Source organism: Stomoxys calcitrans, chromosome 5 (genome assembly GCF_963082655.1).
Source record: "Stomoxys calcitrans chromosome 5, idStoCalc2.1, whole genome shotgun sequence".
NCBI classification, from domain to species: domain Eukaryota; kingdom Metazoa; phylum Arthropoda; class Insecta; order Diptera; family Muscidae; genus Stomoxys; species Stomoxys calcitrans.
Genome location: NC_081556.1, coordinates 152791249 through 152813888, shown reverse-complemented (window position 1 = coordinate 152813888; position 22640 = coordinate 152791249). Strand labels below are relative to the sequence as shown.

General features: G+C 38.0%; 1 protein-coding gene across 2 annotated transcripts in view; it reads left to right on the top strand.

Moving 5' to 3' along the window:
• The window catches only part of LOC106081170 (uncharacterized), a 522321-nt gene that overhangs the window by 483926 nt on the left and 15755 nt on the right, over positions 1-22640 (top strand). For both annotated transcript variants that reach the window (XM_059368620.1, XM_059368619.1), the window contains 3 exons: positions 16682-16801; positions 17370-17466; positions 17556-17653. In XM_059368620.1, coding sequence (XP_059224603.1) covers positions 16682-16801; positions 17370-17466; positions 17556-17653 — 315 coding nt within the window. The remainder of the gene's footprint in view (positions 1-16681; positions 16802-17369; positions 17467-17555; positions 17654-22640) is intronic.

Here is a 22640-nt window from a genome sequence, read left to right as displayed (position 1 = left end):
GAAAAACGTATAACGATGTTCAATTTTTTTGAATTGGCATAGAATAGGATAACTGTTTACACTACATCAATTAGTCAAATCAAATCAAAACAAGTAAAAAGGCGTTAAGTTCAGCCGGGCCGAACTTTGGATGCCCACCACTTCGGGTATATATGTAAACAATCTTCCATCAAAATCCGGTGAAAATTGCATTCCTTATTTCCCATAGCAATTATACCGAAATATGTTCCGATTTGGACCAAATACTAATAAGTATAGTAGCTATATCTAAAAATAAACCGATCGAAACAATATATGACACGGATGTCGAAAATCGGATTATATGAAATCGGATTATAAATGCACATTTTATGGGGCCAAGTCTTTAAATTGAGATATCGGTCTACATGACAGCCATATCCAAATCTGGACCGATTTGGTCCAAGTTGCTGCAAAATGTCAAAGAGCCTAACACAAAGCACTGTCCCAAATTTCGGCAAAAACGGACAATAAATGCGCCTTTTACGGGCCCAAAACTTTAAGTCGAGAGATCGGTCTATATGGCAGCTATATCCAAATCTGAACCGATCTGGGCCAAATTGAAGAAAGATGTCGAGTGGCCTAACTAAATTCACTATCTCAAATTTCGGCGAAATCGGACAATAAATGCGTTTTTTTATGGGCTTAAAACCTTAAATCGAAAGCTCGGTCTATATGGCAGCTATATCCAAATCTGAACCGATCAGGGCCAAATTAAAGTAGGATGTCGAGTGGCTTAACTTAACTCACTGTCCGAAATTTCAGCGACATCGGACAATAAAGGCGCCTTTTATGGCCCCAAAACCTAATACTGCGAGATCGGTCCATATGGCAGCTATATCCAAATCTGGACCGATCTGTGCAATATTGCTGAAGTATATCAAGGGGCTTAACTTAACTCACTGTCTCAAATTTCGGCGACATCAGACAATAAATGCGCCTTTTACGGGCCCAAAACCATAAATCGAGAAATCGGTCTATATAGCAGCTATAACCAAATCTGAACCGATCAGAGCCAAATTGACGAAGGGTGTCGAAGGGCCTCACCCAACTTACTGTCCCAAATTTCAGCAAAATCGGTTAATTAATGTGGCTTTTATGGGCCTAAGACCCTAAATCGGAGGATCAGTCTATATGGCAGCTATAACCAAATCTGGACGGATCTGAACCATATTGACGAAGGATGTCGACGGGCCAAACACAACTCACTGTCCCAAATTTCAACAAAATCAGACAATAATTGCGCCTTTTATGGCCCCAAAATCTTAAACCGAGAGATCGGTCTATATGGCAGCTATATCCAAATCTGAACCGATCAGCGCCAAATTGACGAAGGATGTCGAAGGGCCTATTTTAACTCACTATCCTGAATTTCAGCAAAATCGGATAAATAGTGTGGCTTTTATGGGCCTAAGACCCTAAATCGGCCGATCGGTCTATGTGGCAGCTTATCCAAATCTGGACCGATGTAGGCCAAACTGACGAAGGATGTTGAAGGGCCTCACATAACTCATAATCCCAAATTTTAGCAAAATCGGATAATACATGTGGCTTTTATGGGCCTAATACCCTAAATCGGCGGATCGGTCTATATGGGGGCTATATCAAGATATAGTCCGATATAGCCCATCTTCGAACCTAACCTGCTTATGGCCAAAAAAAAGAATCTGTGCAAGGTTTCAGTTCAATATATCTATTTTTAAAGACTGTAGCGTTCTGAAGCATGAGTACTTGTGAAAGCAGATGAGGCAGTGCTTGGGGTATTTGAGAGAAAGATTCTTCGTAAAATATATGGACCAGTTTGCGTTAACGGAGAATAAAGGCGACGTATGAACCACGAGCTGTATGAGCTGTATGACGACGATAGCATAGTTACACGCATCAAAATACAACGGCTGCGTTGGCTAGGTCATGTTGTCACAATGGATAAAGAAGCTCCAGCAAAGAAGTCTTTTGAAGGCAAACTCGGTGGTACACGCAAACCGGGAAGACCAAAAGCCCGATGGAAAGATCAAGTTGTGGGAGACACCTCGAAACTTGGCGTCAGAGATTTTAGAATGAGCGCAGAAGATTGAGGCGCTTGGAACGCTATTCTACGTTCGGCTAGTGGAACAAATATTCTGTCATAGCCAATAAAAGTAAAGTAAGCGTGATTTCCACAGACAGACGGACGGACATGTCTAGAACGTCTTAGATTTTTACGTTGATCAAGAATATATATACTTTATAGGATCGGAAGTGGTTATTTCGATGTTCGATGCAAACGGAATAACGAAATTTGTACACCCCCCATCCTACGGTGGAGGGTATAAATATTTAATTTTTTTTTTAACTTTTGAAATACATTATCCCTTCAAGTTGTCTCTTGGTTCTCCTGGGAGTTATAAATGTAGTGGAACAACTGCATGTGTTTGTCTACTGCTGTCGTCTTGTAAATACTTTCACCTTAACGGCTGTATAGTTGTTGGTTCTTTATGGACAATATTGAATATTATCCTTATGTTTATTGCTATAGACGACTCTAATCTGCGATTAGCAAGACATTATGGACATAATGGAAAAAAGTTTTTCCTTTATATCTAAACGAACTACTTTCGAATAATTGGTCTTCGGACTCTAATCTCTTAAACGATATCAAGAAGATGGCAACAATAGTTAATGTTTGATTGGGGCAGCTACATTACAGAGATGGGAGCATTATTAGAGCAAAAGACACATGCAATAAAAATATCAAGAAGATGGTTATGAACATCATTGGACAATGATGACATGAGCAAATTTAAGACCGATTAAAGTTAACGAGAGTAGTCTATGTACTAATAACGTAAATTGCTTCAAACAACTGCAAGTTGAATTCCATAATTAAGTACAAATGAAGTGGTTGGATGCTTAATTAAGCAATAATCTCTTAATAGGAACTTTTTTGGGTTTGTAAGATGTATGTTTGGTTATATACCAATTGCATATAAACTTTTTGTTCCATATATTGATTTGTGACTTTAAGCTTAATTGCCGAAAATTATTTTCAATTAAGTCCTTTTATTATCCTGCTTTTTAATAACACAGCTAAGCTTATTTCTATCAGTTTTTGGTCATTTTCTTTAATCTAATAGAATCCGTTTACATGACAATTTTTCATTACTTGCAAAATCTAAGCTGATTTCAAGATTCCTACTGTTTAAGTGGAGTAAAATTACATTTTTTGCTTAAAATGAAACTCAAATCTGGTATTAATTTTAATTTCTATTAGTTGAACAAAACTTGATTTTTTATAATGCTTTCCAGGAACTATAAATCAGTTGCATCCCATAGCATGGAATAATATTCAACCCAAATCCAATATTCATTTTCTCAATAATGCATCGAAAAACTATAAAAGCTTCATGTTTCTAAGAACTGTGTTTTTGTAAATTCTTATCGGTTACCATGGCAATGTACAGAAATGTATTCGACATCAAACGGTTATTCATTCTGAGAAAAAGTGTAAAAAATGCAAATCGTAAATGAGAAAAATAGATAACATACACCCTCATTCTCCCCACATAAACCTTATCGCCGGGTTTAATTTTTATAACCTCCACCATAGGATGGGGGTATACTAATTTTGTCATTCTGTTTGTATCAACTCGAAATATTCGTCTAAGACCCCATAAAGTATATATTCTTGATCGTCGCGACATTTTATGTCGATCTAGCCATGTCCGTCCGTCTGTCCGTCCGTCCGTCCGTCTGTCTGTCGAAAGCACGCTAACTTCCGAAGGAGTAAAGCTAGCCGCTTGAAATTTTGCACAAATACTTCTTATTAGTGTAGGTCAGTTGGTATTGTAAATGGGCCATATATGTCCATGTTTTGATATAGCTGCCATATAAACCGATCTTGGGTCTTGACTTCTTGAGCCTCTAGCGTGCGCAATTCTTATCCGATCAAATTAAAATTTTGCACGACGTGTTTTTTTATGATATCCAACAACTGTGCTAAGTATGGTTCAAATCGGTCCATATATTGATATAGCTGCCATATAAACCGATCTTGGGTCTTGACTTCTTGAGCCTCTAAAGGGCGCAATTCTTATCCGAATGGAATTAAACTTTGGACAACGTGTTTGGTAATGACATACAACAACTGTGCCAAGTATGGTCCAAATCGGTCAATAACCTGATATAGCTGTCATATAAACCGATCTTGGGTCTTGACTTCTTGAGCTTTTAGAAGGCGCAATTCTTATCCGATTTGGCTGTTATTCTACATGAGGTGTTTTGATATGTCTTCCAAAAACTGTGATAAGTAAGGCTCAAATCGGTACATTACCTAATATATTGGGTTACCCAAAAAGTAATTGCGGATTTTTTAAAATAAACTAAATGCATTTTTAATAAAACTTAGAATGAACTTTAATCAAATATACTTTTTTTACACATTTTTTCTAAAGCAAGCTAAAAGTAACAGCTGATAACTGACAGAAGAAAGAATGCAATTACAGAGTCACAAGCTATGAAAAAATTTGTCAACGACGACTATATGAAAAATCCGCAATTACTTTTTGGGCAACCCAATAGCTGCCATATAAACTGGACTGGGATCTTGACTTCTTGAGCCGCCAGAGAGCGCAATTCTCATACGATTTGGCACAAATTTTGTTTAACGGCTTCTGCCATGGCCTTCAACATACGTGTGCAATATGGTCTGAATCGATCTATAGCTTGATACAGTTCTCATATAAACCGATCTCCCGATTTTGCTTGTTGTGCCCCCAATCGGACTATAACTTCATTTGAGATGATTTCCGGCAAACTTCTCTGATATTGAGGTAGTCGTCGAGGAAAGCGTTGTACGAAGTTTTGACAAGATTGGTCAATAAATGCGCTTTCAGTGGCTCTTGAAGTGAAAATCGGGCGATATATGGCAGCTATAAATAAATCTGAATCGATTTCTATGAAATTCATTAGTAATGTCTAAAGTTATAAGAAAATCCCTAATGCCAAATAACGAGATAATCGGTTAACAAAAGAGCATTTTGTTGCCATAATTCCTCAAAATCGGACGAACATATCTAAGGGAGCTTTGTCTTAATTTGAACCGATTTCGAGCAAACTTCTCAGATATTGTGGTACTCGTCGTGGAAAGCGTTGTACGAAATGTTGGCAAGATGGGTGAATAATGAGAGCTATATTTAAATCTGAACCGACATCCATGAAATTCACCAGTAATGTAGAGTGTCATAGCAAAATCTGTCTTGCCAAATTTCGTGAGAATCGGTTAACAACTGACCATTTTATTGGAATATTACTGCAAATCAGACGAACATATATATGGGAGCTTTATCCAAATCTCAACCGATTTTTTCCAATTTTAATAGGCTTCGTCAAAAAACATGACTGTACCAAATTTAAAGACGATCTAATGAAAACTGCGGCAGACAGACAGACGGACAGACAGACGGACAGACAGACGGACAGACAGACGGACAGACAGACGGACAGACAGACGGACAGACAGACGGACAGACAGACGGACAGACAGACGGACAGACAGACGGACAGACAGACGGACAGACAGACGGACAGACAGACGGACAGACAGACGGACAGACAGACGGACAGACAGACAGACAGGAGGACATCGCAATGCGTGAGGTGGTGTGGTGTTAACGCGAGGATGTCGAGTATAAATATCTTTACGGGCAGTAAACAGGCCATAAGGGCAATAACAACCAGGGCGGTAAGATCACGAACAGTCTTGGAATATAGGAAGGAAATTAATCGCATCGTTTGTGTGTTGGGCCATAGCGGAGCAGTGAAGGCCACAGAACTGCCGTCAGTAAACTTGGTTAACCCGAAGCCTTTTGGGTCGACGCAGTCCGAGTTAAGGGCGAGGGCGAATGGGCATGTAACCCTGTGCAACTGCGAAACGGTCATTAGGACGGCGAATATCCTATGGAGAGGTTCAGATAGTGAAAAGACGAGCGTTCGGTATCATAAAGGGATACATAGGACTAAGAGCCCAGATATGTAAAGTCGGTGCGGTAAGTAATAAAATTTCAGGCAAATTCAATAGAAATTGCCCTCTGCATTGGCTCAGTGTCAAATTGGGATATCGTTTTATAAGGATGTTTGGTGATTTAAACCTTACTAGACTCAGTTGTTGGAAGTTATACCACAACGATATGTGCAAAATTTCAACTAAATTGGATAAGAGTTGAGGCCTCAAGAAGTCAAATCGGGAGATCAGTTTATATGCCAGCTATAACAGGTTATGAATTGATTTAGACCAAACTTAACACAGTTATTGGTTGTCATTCGTCTACAATATGCGCAAATTTTCAGCCAAAACGGACAAGAATTGCAACCTCAAAAAGCTCAAGGAGACCGGTTTATATAGCAGCTATATAAGGTTATGAACCGATTTATTAGCAGTGATACCAAAACATCATGTGTAAAATTTTAGCCAAATCGGATAATTGCGCCCTCCAGAGGCTCTAGAAGTCAAGATCGCACATCGGTTTATATGGCAGCTATATAAAAGCATGGACAGTTTTGGCCCATTTACAATCCCAATCGAACTACACGAATAAGAAGTATTTATGTAAAATTTCAAACGCACACCCCTACTCCTTCGAAAGTTAACGTGCTTAAGACAGACAGACGGACGAACATTTCTAGATCAACTTAAAATGTTTTGGCGATCAAGAATATATATACTTTGTGGGGTTCAGATTCATATTTCTTGGTGTTACGAATAGAATGACGAAATTAGTATACCCCCATCCTATGGTGAAGGGTATAAAAAGTGAGAAAATTAAGAAATAAAACATTTTTATGATTTTGTGCTATGAACAATTGAGAATGGTATTTTATCAATATTTTGCACTTTCACAAAATTTGCACTTTCACAAGGTAGAAACTGCCTTAAGTAGCGTTCCAATGGTTTTGCAATATACTAGAGGGTCCTTAACTATTGTCATGGCTACAAGTTTTGTCGTAGTATTGGATCGAAAATCTCAATGGTTTGGCTGTTATAGGCCAAAAAATCAAAAGAGGAGGAATTTTCTACATTTCTGACTATTTGACTCTTTGACCATAAAAACGAAGTTTTTACTTAATAATAAGTTCAGAAAAGTTGTAGGCCGAGGCAATAGCTACAACTTTGCTTTAAAAAATAAATCAACATTTCAAAGAGTTTACGAAATATAAGCCGAAGAAAATTTGCAAATTTTCCTAAAAAATAAAGTCTTTGAAAAAAAGTACAAATCTGGAAGCTCGATTGGCACCTTAGACGTTTGGTCTTGTAGACTTTTATGCTTTATAGAATCCCAAAAAACAAAAATGTGAAGCGCCCCTTATGTTGCTCATATCACCCTATTGTTCATATTTCGGCATTGTTTTTTTTGCTCTTCGCATCTAAGCCTACCACCTGATGCACATAACCGAACATCACTATTTTTTAATTTGGACAACATTATGCTCTTGTAGCCTCATTTGCTAGTTGTTTAACAAAATTATCACTACACTCCTAAAATACCGGAAATAATTCACTTTCCAGTATTTTTTTTTTTTTTTTTTTTTTACAGAGACACATTTTGTTCTTCTTCTTCAGTCTCAGCACCATAACTAATGGTCTAGTGGTTTTCGTATTTTTGATAACTACCCGTCCATTATTCTTACTCAACAGCGATATACATCTGTCCTTCAGTCTGGGGGTAGCTTTTTACAGGGACAGTGCTCCCAATGTATAGTCATTCTTTGGCAAAATAAAATAAAAATATTAATACCGCCGCATTGCATTACGGGCATACTTTACTTTATTTTACGTGTTTTTTTTTTTTTTTTATTTAGTAGACATTCGCCAGCTGCGAACTTTAAACGCAAGTGAAAATATTTAATGGTCTCAGCTGTCGTGCATCACAATGGAGTTATGGGTGCTGAGTGTTGAATTCGCGGCAGTGTCGAGTAGCTGGAGCATATAAATCACAGACTGGCCACATTCAAATGCCATCATCCATCCTTGAGTGGAATACAATGAGTGGGACCATTACAGTTGTGGTAGTGGTAGGGCATAAATTGGGGGATATTTTAAAGGACAATTTGAAGAGATCCTACAAGATAGAAAATTTAAAAATGTTTAAATCATAACATCTTGTTTGTTAAGCCAAACAGCAACTTTAGTTTGAGTTAGAAAAGATTGTAAGGTTCAGGCCACCGTAGCGCAGAGGTTAGCATGTCCGCCTATGACGCTGAACGCCTGGGTTCGAATCCTGGCGAGACCATCAGAAAAAAAAATTTTCAGAGGAGATTTTCCTCTCCTAATGCTGGCGGCATTTGTGAGGTATTATGCCATGTAAAACTTCTCCCCAAAGAGGTGTCGCACTTCGGCAAGCTCTTCGGACTCGGCTGTAAAAAGGAGGCCCCTTATCATTGAGCTTAAAACTTGAATCGGACTGCACTCATTGATATGTGAGAAGTTTACCCTTGTTCCTTAGTGGAATGTTCATGGGAAAAATTTGCATTTTGATTGTAAATGAACCCATGGGATAAGGAAATCTTAGACTTTGTGTGAATTAAATTTTTATACATTTTTCTAAAAGCCCACCCACCACCGTAGGATAGGGGGTATATTCATTTAGTCATTCCGTTCGCAAACCATCGAAATATCAATTTCAGACCCTACAAAGTATATATATTTCACAGGCTTCAAAAATTGCGACATTGAGCTGAAATTTGGCACAGATACGTCTTTTTGATGCACGCTGGTTAAGTTCTTGAACGGGCCAAATCGGACCATATTTGGATATAGCTGCTATATAGACCGATTTTCCGATAAATTGTCTAAAGCCCACAAAAACTTCATTTTTCATCCGACTTCGCTGAAATTTTTAACAGTAAGTAGTTTAAGACCGACATCTGACCCAAATATGGTTCAGATCGGCCTATATTTGGATATAGCTGCCATATAGACCGAGCTGCCGATAAAGGACCTGAAGCCCATAAAAGCTATATTTATCGCCCAATTTCGCTGAAATTTGAAACAGTGGGTTATCTTAAGCCTCCCGACATCTGACCTAAGTATGGTTTAGATCGGACTATATTTAGATATATGTGTCATATAGACCGATCTCCCGATAAAAGATATGAAGTCCATAAAAGATTTAACAAACTTAATTTTTCATCCGATTTCCCTGAAATTTGAAACAGTGAGGTGTTTAAGGCCTCCTAACATGGAACCCAAATATTGTTCAGATCGGACTATATTTGGATATAGCTGCCATATAGACCGATAGAAAATGGGACTGAGAAGCCCTATATTTGGATATAGCTGCCATATAGACCGATCTCCCGATAAAGGGTCTGAAACCCATAAAAGAATTATTTTTTACCCAATTACACTGAAATTTAAAACAGTGAGTAGTTTCGGCCCGGCCGAACTTAATGCCTTTTTACTTGTTTTAAAAATTGTTTTCTTATATTGGCCAGAGTGGGGCAGCTCTTGGTGCGAAATTTGGGTGTCATCTTTCATTAAAGTCGCTAAGTTTTAGGAGGTTGCGGAGTTTGTTGGTGTGTTAAGAGATGGGCGGACTCCAAACACATACTTGAAACCAAATTTGATTATCAAAGAGGTATTCTGCTAGATAAGACATTTCACTTGAGACTCATATTGTTTCCATATACCTTCGAGTCTGTTAGAGGTTTTTTGGCAATTGGGTAATTCTAAGGACACCAAGGGAACTTTCGCTTGGTTATCACATACGCTTTTTACTCCGTAAAGATGGGTCTTTTAAATTCAATACCGTTTCGATTGGCTGGCATGCCCAGTTACAGGTTTTTTGGTAGAGGGGCTGCCCTTCAAACACACACATGGCACCAAATTTGATTGCCAGATACGTATTCTACTATCAAAGACGTTTCACTTCCAATAGGTCCCGCCAAGTTTGAGTATCAGGCTCTTATTCGATTCAATAAAGGTGTTTCATTTGAGCCCCTCGACCAACCTATTGGTTTAGGAGTCATTTGGGATTGGAATGGTCTCCCTTACACTTAGTCGTCAATACAGGGTAGCTAATACGAAGTTATGCCAATTGACTTGACCATGTTGCAATCACGGTGGTATGCTATTTATGATATCAGCACATTGTAATTTTTAACAAAACTTTGAAAGAGTGGTGCTCAAGCAGCTTAGCTACTTGCGAGGAAAGGGAAATCGGTCTACATGATTCTTCCTTGCTTGAGTCCTTCCGATCTTCAGTATGGATCCTATTCATTCATTTTCCGCCTCTAATAACATAAATGCTACGTTTTGTATAACCATTTCCCTGATTTGGGGCTATTATAAGGTTCGACAATGGTCCATGGTGGTGGGTATATTGATTATGGTACGGGCTTTGTAACGGTTTTTTGAGCCGATTGGGCTAATAATTACAACATTGTTATACTCTTCATTAGGAGAGGATGGGGGTATTCTAACTTCGTCATTTCATTTATAATATATCGTATGATCGATCTAGCCATGTCCGTCTGTCTGTGGAAAGTACGAAAACAAGGCCCTTGAAATTTTGCACAAATGCTTCTCATTAGTGTAGGTCGATTGGGATTGTAAATGGGCTGATCTCCCGATTTTACTTCATGACCTTCTAGAGAGCATAATTGTTTTCTGATTTGGCAAATATTCTTTGAATCGGTCCATAACCGGATTTAGCAAAATTGTTTTCTGATTTAATTGTTTTCTGATTTGGCAAATATTGTTTGAATCGGTCCATAACCGGATATAGCTCTTATATGAACCAATCTAGCAATTGAATTTCTTGTGCCTCTAAACACAAATATGGTCTGAATCAGTTAATAATCTTATATAGTTCCCATCAGGGTCATAGCAGGGGGGGCCTTGGGCTCGAGCAACACCCCCCCCCCCCCAAAAAAAAAAAAAAGTCTGACACTTTCACTATAAAACTAAAATATTTGCAAAGACAACCATAATTTGAAGGCTTTGAAAGATTAAGATCGGCCTTTTAATAATGTATTGGCAATCAGTGCAAAATTCAGCTCTAACTTTACGACCAAATGTTACGGCCGATGGGTTAGTTCTTGCTACCAATATCAACCAAAATCTTCAAAAAAAATTTGAGGTATATTTACCAATTTCACAGTAGCAGAAGAATTTTTGATTTGGAAAAAATCTGGACCCGCCCAAAAAAAAAAAAAATCTGGCTATGTCCCTGGTTTCCATACAAAACCTTCTATCGATTTTACTTCGTGAACCTCGAAAGGTCGTAATTGCTATCCGATTTGTCTGAAATGTTGCACAGCGACTGCTTCTATGACCTCTAACATAACTTCCAAATATGGTCTGAATCGGTTTTTAAACCCATATAAACTGATCTCCCGATTTTAGTTTTTTGACCCCTATAGGTCGCAATTTTCATCCGATTTGGTTGAAATTTTGCACAATGGTATCTATCATGGTCTCCAACATCCAAGCCAAGCCAAGTATGGCCAGAATCGTTTCAAAATCGGATATAGCTCCAATGACATAGCAACTCTAATCCATTATCCCTTGTTTGCCTATAAAGAGATACTGGGTAAAGAACTTCTCAAATGCAATCTATGGTGGAGGGTATAGAAGATGAGACCCGGCCGAACTGACCACGATTTTACTTGTCGTTATGAATTTAACTTTCCACACCAAAAATGATTCCTCAGGGCTGAGAATAATCAAACTCGCTTACTTCTTGGAAAAATTATCTGAAATCCTGGTGAAAATCGGCCTTAAGGCACACAAGGGCATTTGGTTTATTTTGTTAATACCTTAAATGTTCAGTTTTTAATTTCCCTTTAGTCTATGACTTTCACTGAGAATTTTGTGAACCATCGTTACTAGCTAAGTATATCAAAGATAAAACAAGAAATGTTTATTATCTTGCTTCTTTTGCAATGTTTATTTTATAATACCGACTTGATGATGATTCCGAACATATCCCCTCTGTGTTAATCAAAACTTAATAGACCAACTTCTGCAGGGCAATTTCAGGGAAAATTATTGTTTCCTTTGCTTGAATGCGCCGCACATAAATTGCGACTAATGTCATCACAAAACAGGTAGAGAGCCAACCAACACTGCAGCAACCATGGTGAAAGCCGGAAACGGAAATGACTGCAAAAGCAATTCGTTCAAAGCCAAAATTCACATAATTGAGGCAGGAAAACAGAAAAAAAAAACAGTAAAACCATATTAAAATAAAACAGTTCAAACATATCTTAAACATTTCCACGAATTGTGAAGGAAAAGAATATTCTCAAAAGGAAGTTGTTTTTCATATATGTTGGCTGTTGAGTGCTCCTGTGGGGGAATTAATTCCCTCGTAACGATGTTATAATTAAATTACTTTTCACTTTTTTTGGTTATTACATAGCCACTCACCCTTACTTTTAGGCATGCATACATATTTATGAAGGATTTGAAAAATAATTTCCTTTATTTACTTCATCTTTTATTTCCCACACATAACGAAACAAAACGAGAAAAGCTAGCAACAAACCAAAGACTTGGCACTTGCCACCTTCCATGCATTCCAACTAACGCCCCTGCACTAGACTCAAAGTAAAATAACAAAAAAAAAATATTGAATTTCAAATGCTCCAACAATTTTGACTCAAGGATGTTAACAATCCTTCAGTGAATAAATTTCCTTTATGGCACATCTCAATACTCAACCATATGCCACAGGGGAAGGGTTAGTGTGGCAGAGAGGGAGAGAGAGAGCACTAAGATAAAGGGTTGGAAATATTTCAAAGACTTAAATACTCCTTTATCATTTCGTATCTTAGGAATTCAATAAGGAAAAAAGGACTTTAACTCTATTGTGTTGCAAAAGGCATAGATAGATGGAGGGTGTACGAGTACGAGTATGCCTGGAATTTCAAACATATGCAGATATCTTGAACAATACTTATTTGCCATAATACCCTGCCGCCAGAATATGCTATGAATACGTTTTCCTGAAAAGCGAAAGAAAAAATTATGAACTACATATTTGGGACGAAAATTGAAGCGTTTACATTTCACCTTTTTTTCTCTCCTCATTGTATTTGGAATTCGTTGCTGGGAAATTGGAAATCGATATTTTACCAAGTGTCAGAGGTTATTTTATAGGCAAGAGTGAATGGGTTTCCAGTTAGCATTGTGTGTTACATAATCATGACGAGCCTGTAGGGCCACACACACACACACTTTCCGTCTGTTATCAATTTCCGAAAATGCTGTGATGCCATTATGAAATATTCTCTATTCTATGTACTATTGAATATTTTTAAATTATTATGATGGCTTTGGAAATGAAGGGTAACTGTTATCATGGGCGAAATGAATATCAATGAATCTGTTTCGATAGTGGTTAACCAATACAATGAAGTGAATGTTAACAAGTAAAAGCGTGCTAAGTTCGGCCGGGCCGAAACTTATATACCCTCCACCATGGATCGAATTTGTCGAGCACTTGGCCCGGCATCTCTTTTTAGGCAAACAAAGGATAAACGAAAGGAATTGCTATGTTATTGGAACAATATCAAGTTATTGTTCATTTTGGACCACAATTGAACTGAATATTGGAGACCATAGTAGAAGTCATTGTGTAAAATTTCAGCCTATATCATAATCCATTCTTAGCCAAATCGGATAATAATTGCGCCATCTAGTGGCTCAAGAAGTCAAGACCCCAAATAGGTTTATATGACGGCTATATCAGGTTATGGACCGATTTCAACCATACTATGTACAGTTAATGAAAGTCATAATAAAACACTTCATGCATAATTACAGCTAAATCGAAAAATAATTTAGCCCTCTAGTGGCTCAAGAAGTCAAGACCCCAGATCGGTTTATGTGGCAGCTATACCAGGTTATGGACCGATTTGAACCATTCTTTGGACAGTTGTGGAAAGTCATAACAAAACACCTCATGCAAAATTTTAGTCAAATCGGGTAGGAATTGCGCCCTCTAGCGGCTCAAGAAGTTAAGACCCCAGATAGGTTTATATGACGCCTATATTGGGTTATGGACCGATTTCAACCATTCTCAGCACAGTTGTTGAAAGTCATAATAAAGCACCTCATGCAAAATTTCAGCCAAATCGGATAAGAATTGAGCCCTCTAGCTGCTCAAGAAGTCAAGACCCCAGATAGGTTTATATGACATATGATGTTTATATGACCTATATAAGGTTATGGAGTGATTTCAACCTTCTTCTAGGGACCCAAGAAGTCAATTCCTGAAATAAGTTTATATGGGGCTATATATGTCTATAGACCTATTAGGATTATACCTGGCAAGCAATTGAATGTTAAAGCCCTTGTCCTACACATCATCTAAATCGGATGAAAATTAAAGTCTTCAGGGGCTCAAGAAGTAAAACTGGGTGTCGGTTTATATTTGGGCTATATCCAAAACTAAACCGTTAAGGCCCATTTGCAGTACCCAACGACCTATATCAATGAGAAGTTTCGGTGCAAAAATTCAAGCGGATATCTGTTTTCGTAGAAACGCTATCGGGTGATTTTTTAAGAGCTATAGGAAAGTTTGTCAAAAAAAAAAACAAGTAAAAAGGCGTTAAATTCGGCCGGGCCGAACTTTGGATACCCACCACCTCGGGTATATATGTAAACCACTTTTCGTCAAAATCCGGTGAAAAATTCATATCCTATATTCCGATTTGGACCAGATTCGGACATAGCTGCCATATACACCGATCTCTCGATTTAAGGTTTTGGGCTCAAAAGAGGCGCATTTATTGTCCGATGTCGCCGAAAATTAGAACAGTAAGTTGTGTAAGGCCCTTCGACATTTTTCTGCAACTTAGCCCAAAACGGTCCAGCATTGGATATAGCTGCCATATAGACCGATATCTGGATAAAGGGTCTAAAGCCCATAAAAGTTTTATTTTTTTTACCGATTTCGCTGAAATTTGAAACATTGAGTAGTTGTACGCCTCCTAACAAAGGACCCAAATATGGTCCAGATCGGGCTATATTTAGATATAGCTGCAATATAGACCGATCTGCCGATAAAGGGTCCGAAGCCCATAACAGCTCTATTTATTACTCGATTTCGCTGAAATTTGAAACAGTAGGCATTTTTAGTTCTCCCGACATTCGTTTAAAATATGGTTTAGATCGGACTATATTTAGATATAGCTGCCACACAGACCGATATTCCGATAATGGGTCTGAAGCGAATGAAAGCTTTATTTTTTAACCGATTTCGCTGAAATGTGAAAGAGTTAGTAATTTCGTCATTCTATTTGTAACACCTCGAAATATATGTCTAAGACCCCATAAAGTATATATATTTTTGATCGTCGTGACACTTTAAGTCGACCTAGCCATGTCCGTCCGTCCGCCTGTCTGTCGAAAGCACGCAAACTTTTGAAGGAGTAGAGCTAGCTGCTTGAAATTTTGTACAAATAATTCTTGTTGGTGTAGGACGGTTGGGATTTTAAATGGTTCAAATCGGTGTATGTTTTGATATAGCTGCCATATAAACCGATCTTGGGTCTTGACTTCTTGAGCCTCTAGAGGGCGCAATTCTCTTCCGATTTGACTGAAATCTTGCACACAGTGTTTCGATATCGCTTTCAACAAATGTGCTAAGTATGGTTCAAATCGGTTTATGTTTTGATATAGCTGCCGTATAAACCGATCTTGGGCCTTGACTTCTTGAGCCTCTAGAGGGCGCAATTCTCATCCGAATTGGCTGAAATTTTGCATATAGTGTTCTGATATCACTTGCAACAACTGTGCTAAGTATGGTTCAAATCGGTCAATAACCTCATATAGCTGCCATATAAACCGATCTTGGGTCTTGACTTCTTGAGCCTCTAGAGGGCGCAATTCTCTTCCGATTTGACTGAAATCTTGCACACAGTGTTTCGTTATCGCTTGCAACAAATGTGCTAAGTATGGTTCAAATCGGTGTATGTTTTGATATAGCTGTCATATGAACCGATCTGGTATCTTCACTTCTTGAGCCTCTAGAGGGCGCAATTCTCATCCGATTTGGCACAAATTTTGTACAACCGCTCCTCCCATGGCCTGGCCTTCAACATACGTGTGCAATATGGTCAGAATCGATCTATAGCTTGATACAGCTCCCATATAGACCGATCTACCGATTTCGCTTCTTGAACCCCGAATCGGACTATAACTTCATATTGCTCCTCCTCCTCATCCGTCCATATTCATTATTCTTTGTTCGCCTAAAAAGAGATACTGCGCAAAGAACTCGACAGATGCGATCCATGGTGGAGGGTGTATAAGATTCGGTCCGGCCGAACTTAGCACGCTCTTACTTGTTACTTCTCTATCTTTACTCATTCGGAAGCAAGCTTTAGTACGACTTAATATGTCGTAGCTTCCAAGAATATATGTGTGAATTTTCTACGGTCTTAGTCCTATATATGTTACGGAATGACCAAGTTAGTATATACTGATTCTGCAGTGGAGAGTATTACAATATTCTACAAGGAATCATAGAACCATTTAAGCTGCATTCAAGTAAATTTTAAACTTTTTAAACTTTTGTAGTTGAACAAAAAAATATATATCTATATTCATTAAAAATGTTGACCCATAATTTTAATTGTTTTTCATCTCTCTCTTTCTTGTCTTTCTTTTTTTTTGCAGAGCTGAAGGCCAACATCATAGGACCCACTGATTTATATGTGAAAAGTGGCAGTGACATAAATTTAACCTGTAAAATTATGCAAGGACCCCATGAATTGGGCAATATATTTTGGTATAAAGGTAATTTAAAATGGCATATCGCACAAAGGACACTGAAAATGGCTCATTTTTAAGCACTCGCCGCTCATTTGTTCGTTCCTTGATCCACTTAATGTGTAAAAGTAAGCGACCAGAAAAATCTGACACTACGACAGACGGACCGCTTCGTACACCACATGGACAGAATTAAAAAGGACATACAGTTAAAAAAAAAGACAGAGCCCACCCACACCAAAAACACAGTGACACCAATTACTCGCACAACCATAAAACAAATGGGCTGTAGTAGTGAGAGAGAGAGAGAGAGAGAGAGAAACAAGTTTCCCTTGACCAGAAGCTTTACACACTAGCGCGTCAGCATAATGAATGTGTTAATTTAATTGTGGTTTATTATGTCCAATGTAATCACTTTGCATTAAAAAAGGACTCCCCTAACATTCCAGGGATCTACATATATTTTTTAATTTATTTTTTTATAGTTTTTTTTTTTTCGTCATTCTCCCTCTGTGGTCTCATTTTTTAACTAAATGTTTTTTTCTCTCTCTTTTGTGTGTGTGTGTGTCTGTGTTTGTCTTTTGTTTTTATTAAGGTTTGGAGATAATTGACATGTCCACAAATCAGAATGAAATTGATAGTGGGACCAGGATAACCATGGAAAACGATTGGTCTGATGGCTTAACATCAAGGTAAGAATTGGTTCAAAATAAATTACAAATCATTACACAGGGATTGACATATTTATATATATGTGTGTGTGTGTGCTTTTCAATTGCAGATTGAAAATACGCCGTGCCATGCCAAGTGACACCGGAAATTATACATGTGTGCCCACGATAGCCAAGTCCTCAAGTGTCTATGTTCATGTAATTATAGGTGAGTTTTGATTAATTGAACTTTCTACATTTATTAACGATACGAAGTTGGCTGAATGGCAATGTGTAAATATCTGGAAGTAAATTTAATATAACTAAGAATTTGGTTTTAGGAAATTACAAAAAATGTATTTTTATACCCTCCACCATAGGATGGGGGTATACTAATTTCGTAATTCTGTTTATAACACTTCGAAATATGCTTTCAAGACCCCACAAGGTACATATATTCTTGATCGTCATGACATTTTAAGTCGAACTAGCCATGTCCGTCCCTCTGTCCGTCCGTCCGTCCGTCCGTCTGTCCGTCCGTCCGTCCGTTCGTCTGTCTGTCGAAAGCACGCTAACTATGGAAGGAGTAAAGCTAGCTGCTTGAAATTGTCCACAAATATTTCTTATTGGTGTAGGTCAGTTGGGATTGTTAATGGGCCAAATCGGTCCATGTTTTGATATAGCTGCCATATAAACCGATCTTGGGTCTTGACTTCTTGAGCCGCTAGAGGGCGCAATTCTCATTCTATATGCCTGAAATTTTGCATGAGGTGTTTTATAATGACTTCCAACAACTGTGCTGAGTATGGTTGAAATCGGTTCATAACATGATATAGCTGTCATATAAACCTATCTGGGGTCTTGACTTCTTGAGCCGCTAGAGTGCGCAATTCTTATTCGATTTGGCTGAAATTTTGCATGAAGTGTTTTGATATCACTTCTAATAACTGCGCTAAGTATGTTAAAAATCGGTCCATAACCTGGTATAGCTGCCATATAAACCAATCTTGGGTCTTGATTTCTTGAGCCTCTAGAGGCCGCAATTCTCATTCGATATGCCTGAAATTTGGCATGAGGTGTTTTATTATGACTTCCGACAACTGTGCTGAGTATGGTTGAAATCGGTCTATAACCTGTTATAGCTGTCAGATAAACCGATCTTGGGTCTTGACTTCTTGAGCCTCTAGAGGACGCAATTCTCGTTCGATTTGACTGAAATTTTGCGCATAATGTTTTGATATCGCTTCCAACAACTTTGCTAAGTATGGTTCTAATTGGTCTATGTTTTGATGTAGCTGCCATATAAACCGATCTTGGGTCTTGACTTCTTGAGCTTCTAGAGGGCGCAATTCTCATCCAATTTGACTGAAATTTTGCACACGGTGTTTTATTATCACTTTCAACAACTGTGCTAAGTATGGTCTTAATCGGTGTATAACATGATATAGCTGCCATATAAACCGATCTTGGGTCTTGACTTCTTGAGCCGCTAGAGTGCGCAATTCTTATTCGATTTGGCTGAAATTTTGAATGAAGTGTTTTATTATGACGTCCAACAACTGTGCTGAGTATGGTTCAAATCGGTTCATAACCTAATATAGCTGCAATATAAACCGATTTGGGATCTTGACTTCTTGAGCCTTTAGAGGTCGCAATAATTATCCGATTTGCCTGAAAATTTGTACAACGGCTTCTCCCATGGCCTTCAACATACGTGTTCAATATGGTCTGAATCGATCTATAGCTTGGCACAGCTCTCATATAAACCGATCTCCCGATTTTGCTTTTTGAACTCCGTATCGGACTATAACTTCATATAGCTACTCCTCCTCCACCGTCCATATTGATTATTCTTTATTCGCCCAGAAAGAGATACTGCGCAAAGAACTCGACAGATGCGATCCATGGTGAAGGGTATATAAGATTCGGCCGGCCGAACTTAGCACGCTCTTACTTGTTTTTCTATACGCAGGTTCTTGAATGGGCCAAATCGGACTATATTTGAATATAGATGCTATATAGACCGATCTGGCGAACTAGGGTCTTAAGCCCTTAAAAACTGAATTTTTTGCCCAATTTTGCTGAAATTTGAAACACAAACCAGCTGGCATATAACCGATATGCCGGTATAGCGTCTTAAGTCCGTAACTGACGCATTTATTATCGGATTTCGATGAAATTGGAAACAGTGAGTGAGCTAAGTGACATCCAGCTCATATGGTTCAGATCGAATCATATTTATATATAGCTGTCATATAGACCGATCTGATGGTTTGGTATCTTAAGCCCATAAAAGCCGTAAATATTATCCGATTTCGCTAAAAAATTAAATAGTAAGTTGATTAAAGCCTCTAGATGTCCGACTTAAGTTTGGTTCTGATTGGACTATATTCAGATAAAGCTTCCATATAGTAGGATCAGCCGATTAAGGGTCTTGAGCCCATAAATTTCAATTTTTAGCGAGACCGTGTTATAATACAATCTCGCTAAAAATTGAAATAGTAAGTTGTTTTAAGCCTACCGACATCGGACTCAAATATGGTACTGATCGGACTATATTCAGATTTAGCTGCCATATAGACGGATTGCCGATTAAGGGTCTAAAGCCTATAAAAGCTATATTTATTTTCATATTTCGCTGGAATTTGACACAGTGACATCTATTAACCCTTATGTCATCCGACCAGCATATGGTCCAGATCAAACTATATTTAGAATTAGCTGCCATAAAGGTCGATTTTCCCTATTTAAGTTCCTAATCACATAAACAGCGGATTTGTTGCCTAAGGCTTAATCTAAGACGATCTAGCCTTGTCTGTCCGTCCGTCTGTTGAAATCACGCTACAGTCTTTAAAGATTGAGATATTGAGCTGCAACATTGCACAGATTCTTTTTTGGTCCATCATCAGGTTAAGTTCGTAGATGGGCTATATCGGACTAAATCTTAATATAGCCCCCATATAGACCCATATAGGGTCTTAGGCCAATAAAAATAGGTCATATAGGCCATAAAATTAGGCCATATTTATTATCCAATTTTGCTGAAATTTGGGTTACTGGGTTGTGTTAGCCCCTTCTACATCCTTCGTTAATTTGGCTCAGATCGGTTCAGATTTGGATATAGCTGCCATATAGACAGATCCTCCGATTTACGGTCTTAGGCCCATAAAAGCCACATTTATTATCCGATTTTGCTGATATTTGGAACAGTGAGCTGTGTTAGGCCCTCCGATATCCTTTGTCAATTTGAATCAGATCGGTTCAGATCTGGATATAGCTGCCAAATACACCGATCCTCTGAATTAGGGTCTTAGGCCCATAAAAGCCACATCGGTATACATTTTTCACAGGATTTTGACGAAAGGTGGTTTATATATATATCCGGCTGGGCCGAACTTTGGATACCCACCACCACGTTTAATTTAAGGAACCAAGTTATTCAATTTCATTATTCCACAGCTGACATTGAGAAATGCCTCAGTGTTTTGTATACCATTTTAGTTATAGCAGGAATCCATAGTTGTTTTATACCAAGACGGATATTCATTGTCATTGTTGTTATGGCACTCAGTCTGTGTTTGGACAAATGAAAATTTATGATAACAAACCTTGAATAGTTGCTTTCAATAGAATCAAATGCTGAGCCTCGGGCCAGACAAATAAATAAAAAAATATTTTTTTTTCGCATTTACTGGAAAGCTTAAGTGCATATGGTTACGTCGCAAATTGTCTGTATATGCTAAAATAGAAAACCAAAACAAAATACAAAGTGTACACCTCAAGCAAAAACCAAAGACAATTGACCAAATTTCTGCCATTGCAATCATGAATTGTGGAAGTTAAACAAATACACAGATAGATACACAGACAAATGGGACCCAAACAATGCTCGGAAATTGTATGGGCATTTTGTATTTATGTAGCGTTTACCTGTATGGGAAAACATTGCATGTTCTCTGTGAGTGTGTGTGAGTGGATTTACGTTTCGAAAAGGTTATGGTTCGCGGCAGTGCGATAACCCAGAAATACTTCGTTTCATAAATGCTAAACAAAAAAAAAAAAAAAGAGTAAAAATGGCAAAAATATGTGTGTATGAGATATTTTTGTTTTGTCACACAGCCCAGCGGCTGTTTATTCATATAAAACTAACTTTACACATAAGCCCTTGAAAGTTTATATGAAGCCCAGGATGAAAATCTTTTTTTTTTTTTGTGTTTATATTTTATGAATCTCAAATATCAACCTTTAGCTAGACTACACTCAAGTTTAGCCTGCATGAATAATTGAAAAGAACAGCACAAGGCTTAGTTAAAAGTTTTAAAAAATAATTTTATATGGCGTTAAAATTGTGAAACATTCACATTCAAATCTCATTGAGAGATTACAATTCTGAAACAATGTAAAAATGTCCGTGTACACCTCCTTAGGCCGCCCTTTTGACGAAAGCACACTGTAAGCCGGCCAGTCCAATTTCGTACAAAGATCGGTAGATAGGCAAAGGTGGGCTCATATATAAACCTTATCCTTGACCTGACTTCATGGCCCAAGCGAAAGCAATTATGATGTGATTTGGGTGATTGGCATCGGAGATGCCAATGGAAACTGAAAGCCAATTTTTCCATTTGCATCTCCGATCATTGAGCTCGTCTCGAAAGAGAAACAAACAAAAATTGTCAAATTTAATGATCTCGCCCTAACAGGCAAAAACTTGAAAAATGGAAAATCTCGCGCAAAATTTCAGCCAAATCGGATAGGAATTGCGTTCTCTAGTGGCTCAAGAAGTCAAGATCCAAGATCGGTTGAGCTCGTCTCGAAAGAGAAACAAACAAAAATTTTGAAATCTTTTATAAAAAAACATGCTTCACAACACCTTGCCCATAGGCTGTCTGGTTCCTTTGGCTCAATGAGAGACTCTCATTTAAAGCAACGCCAATCCTTCTAAACAACAGTCTTGCATAGTTCATAGCAAAAAAAAACTTATCGTTGTATACGTTTCAAAGCACATCCTTACACTGTGCATTTATTATAAAACTTGAGGATGCTTAAATTAAAGTACAGAAGGTTGTGTAGTATATGTGTGAAAGGAGCAAAAGGCAAACAACAATGGGAGACGCTTAAATGGTCGATCACCTTCTGCCACACATGATAACTTCTTTCTTTTGTTTAGAAAATTGCAGTTGCAAGTGTAGAAGGGCGGCATCATGAATATGTCCATA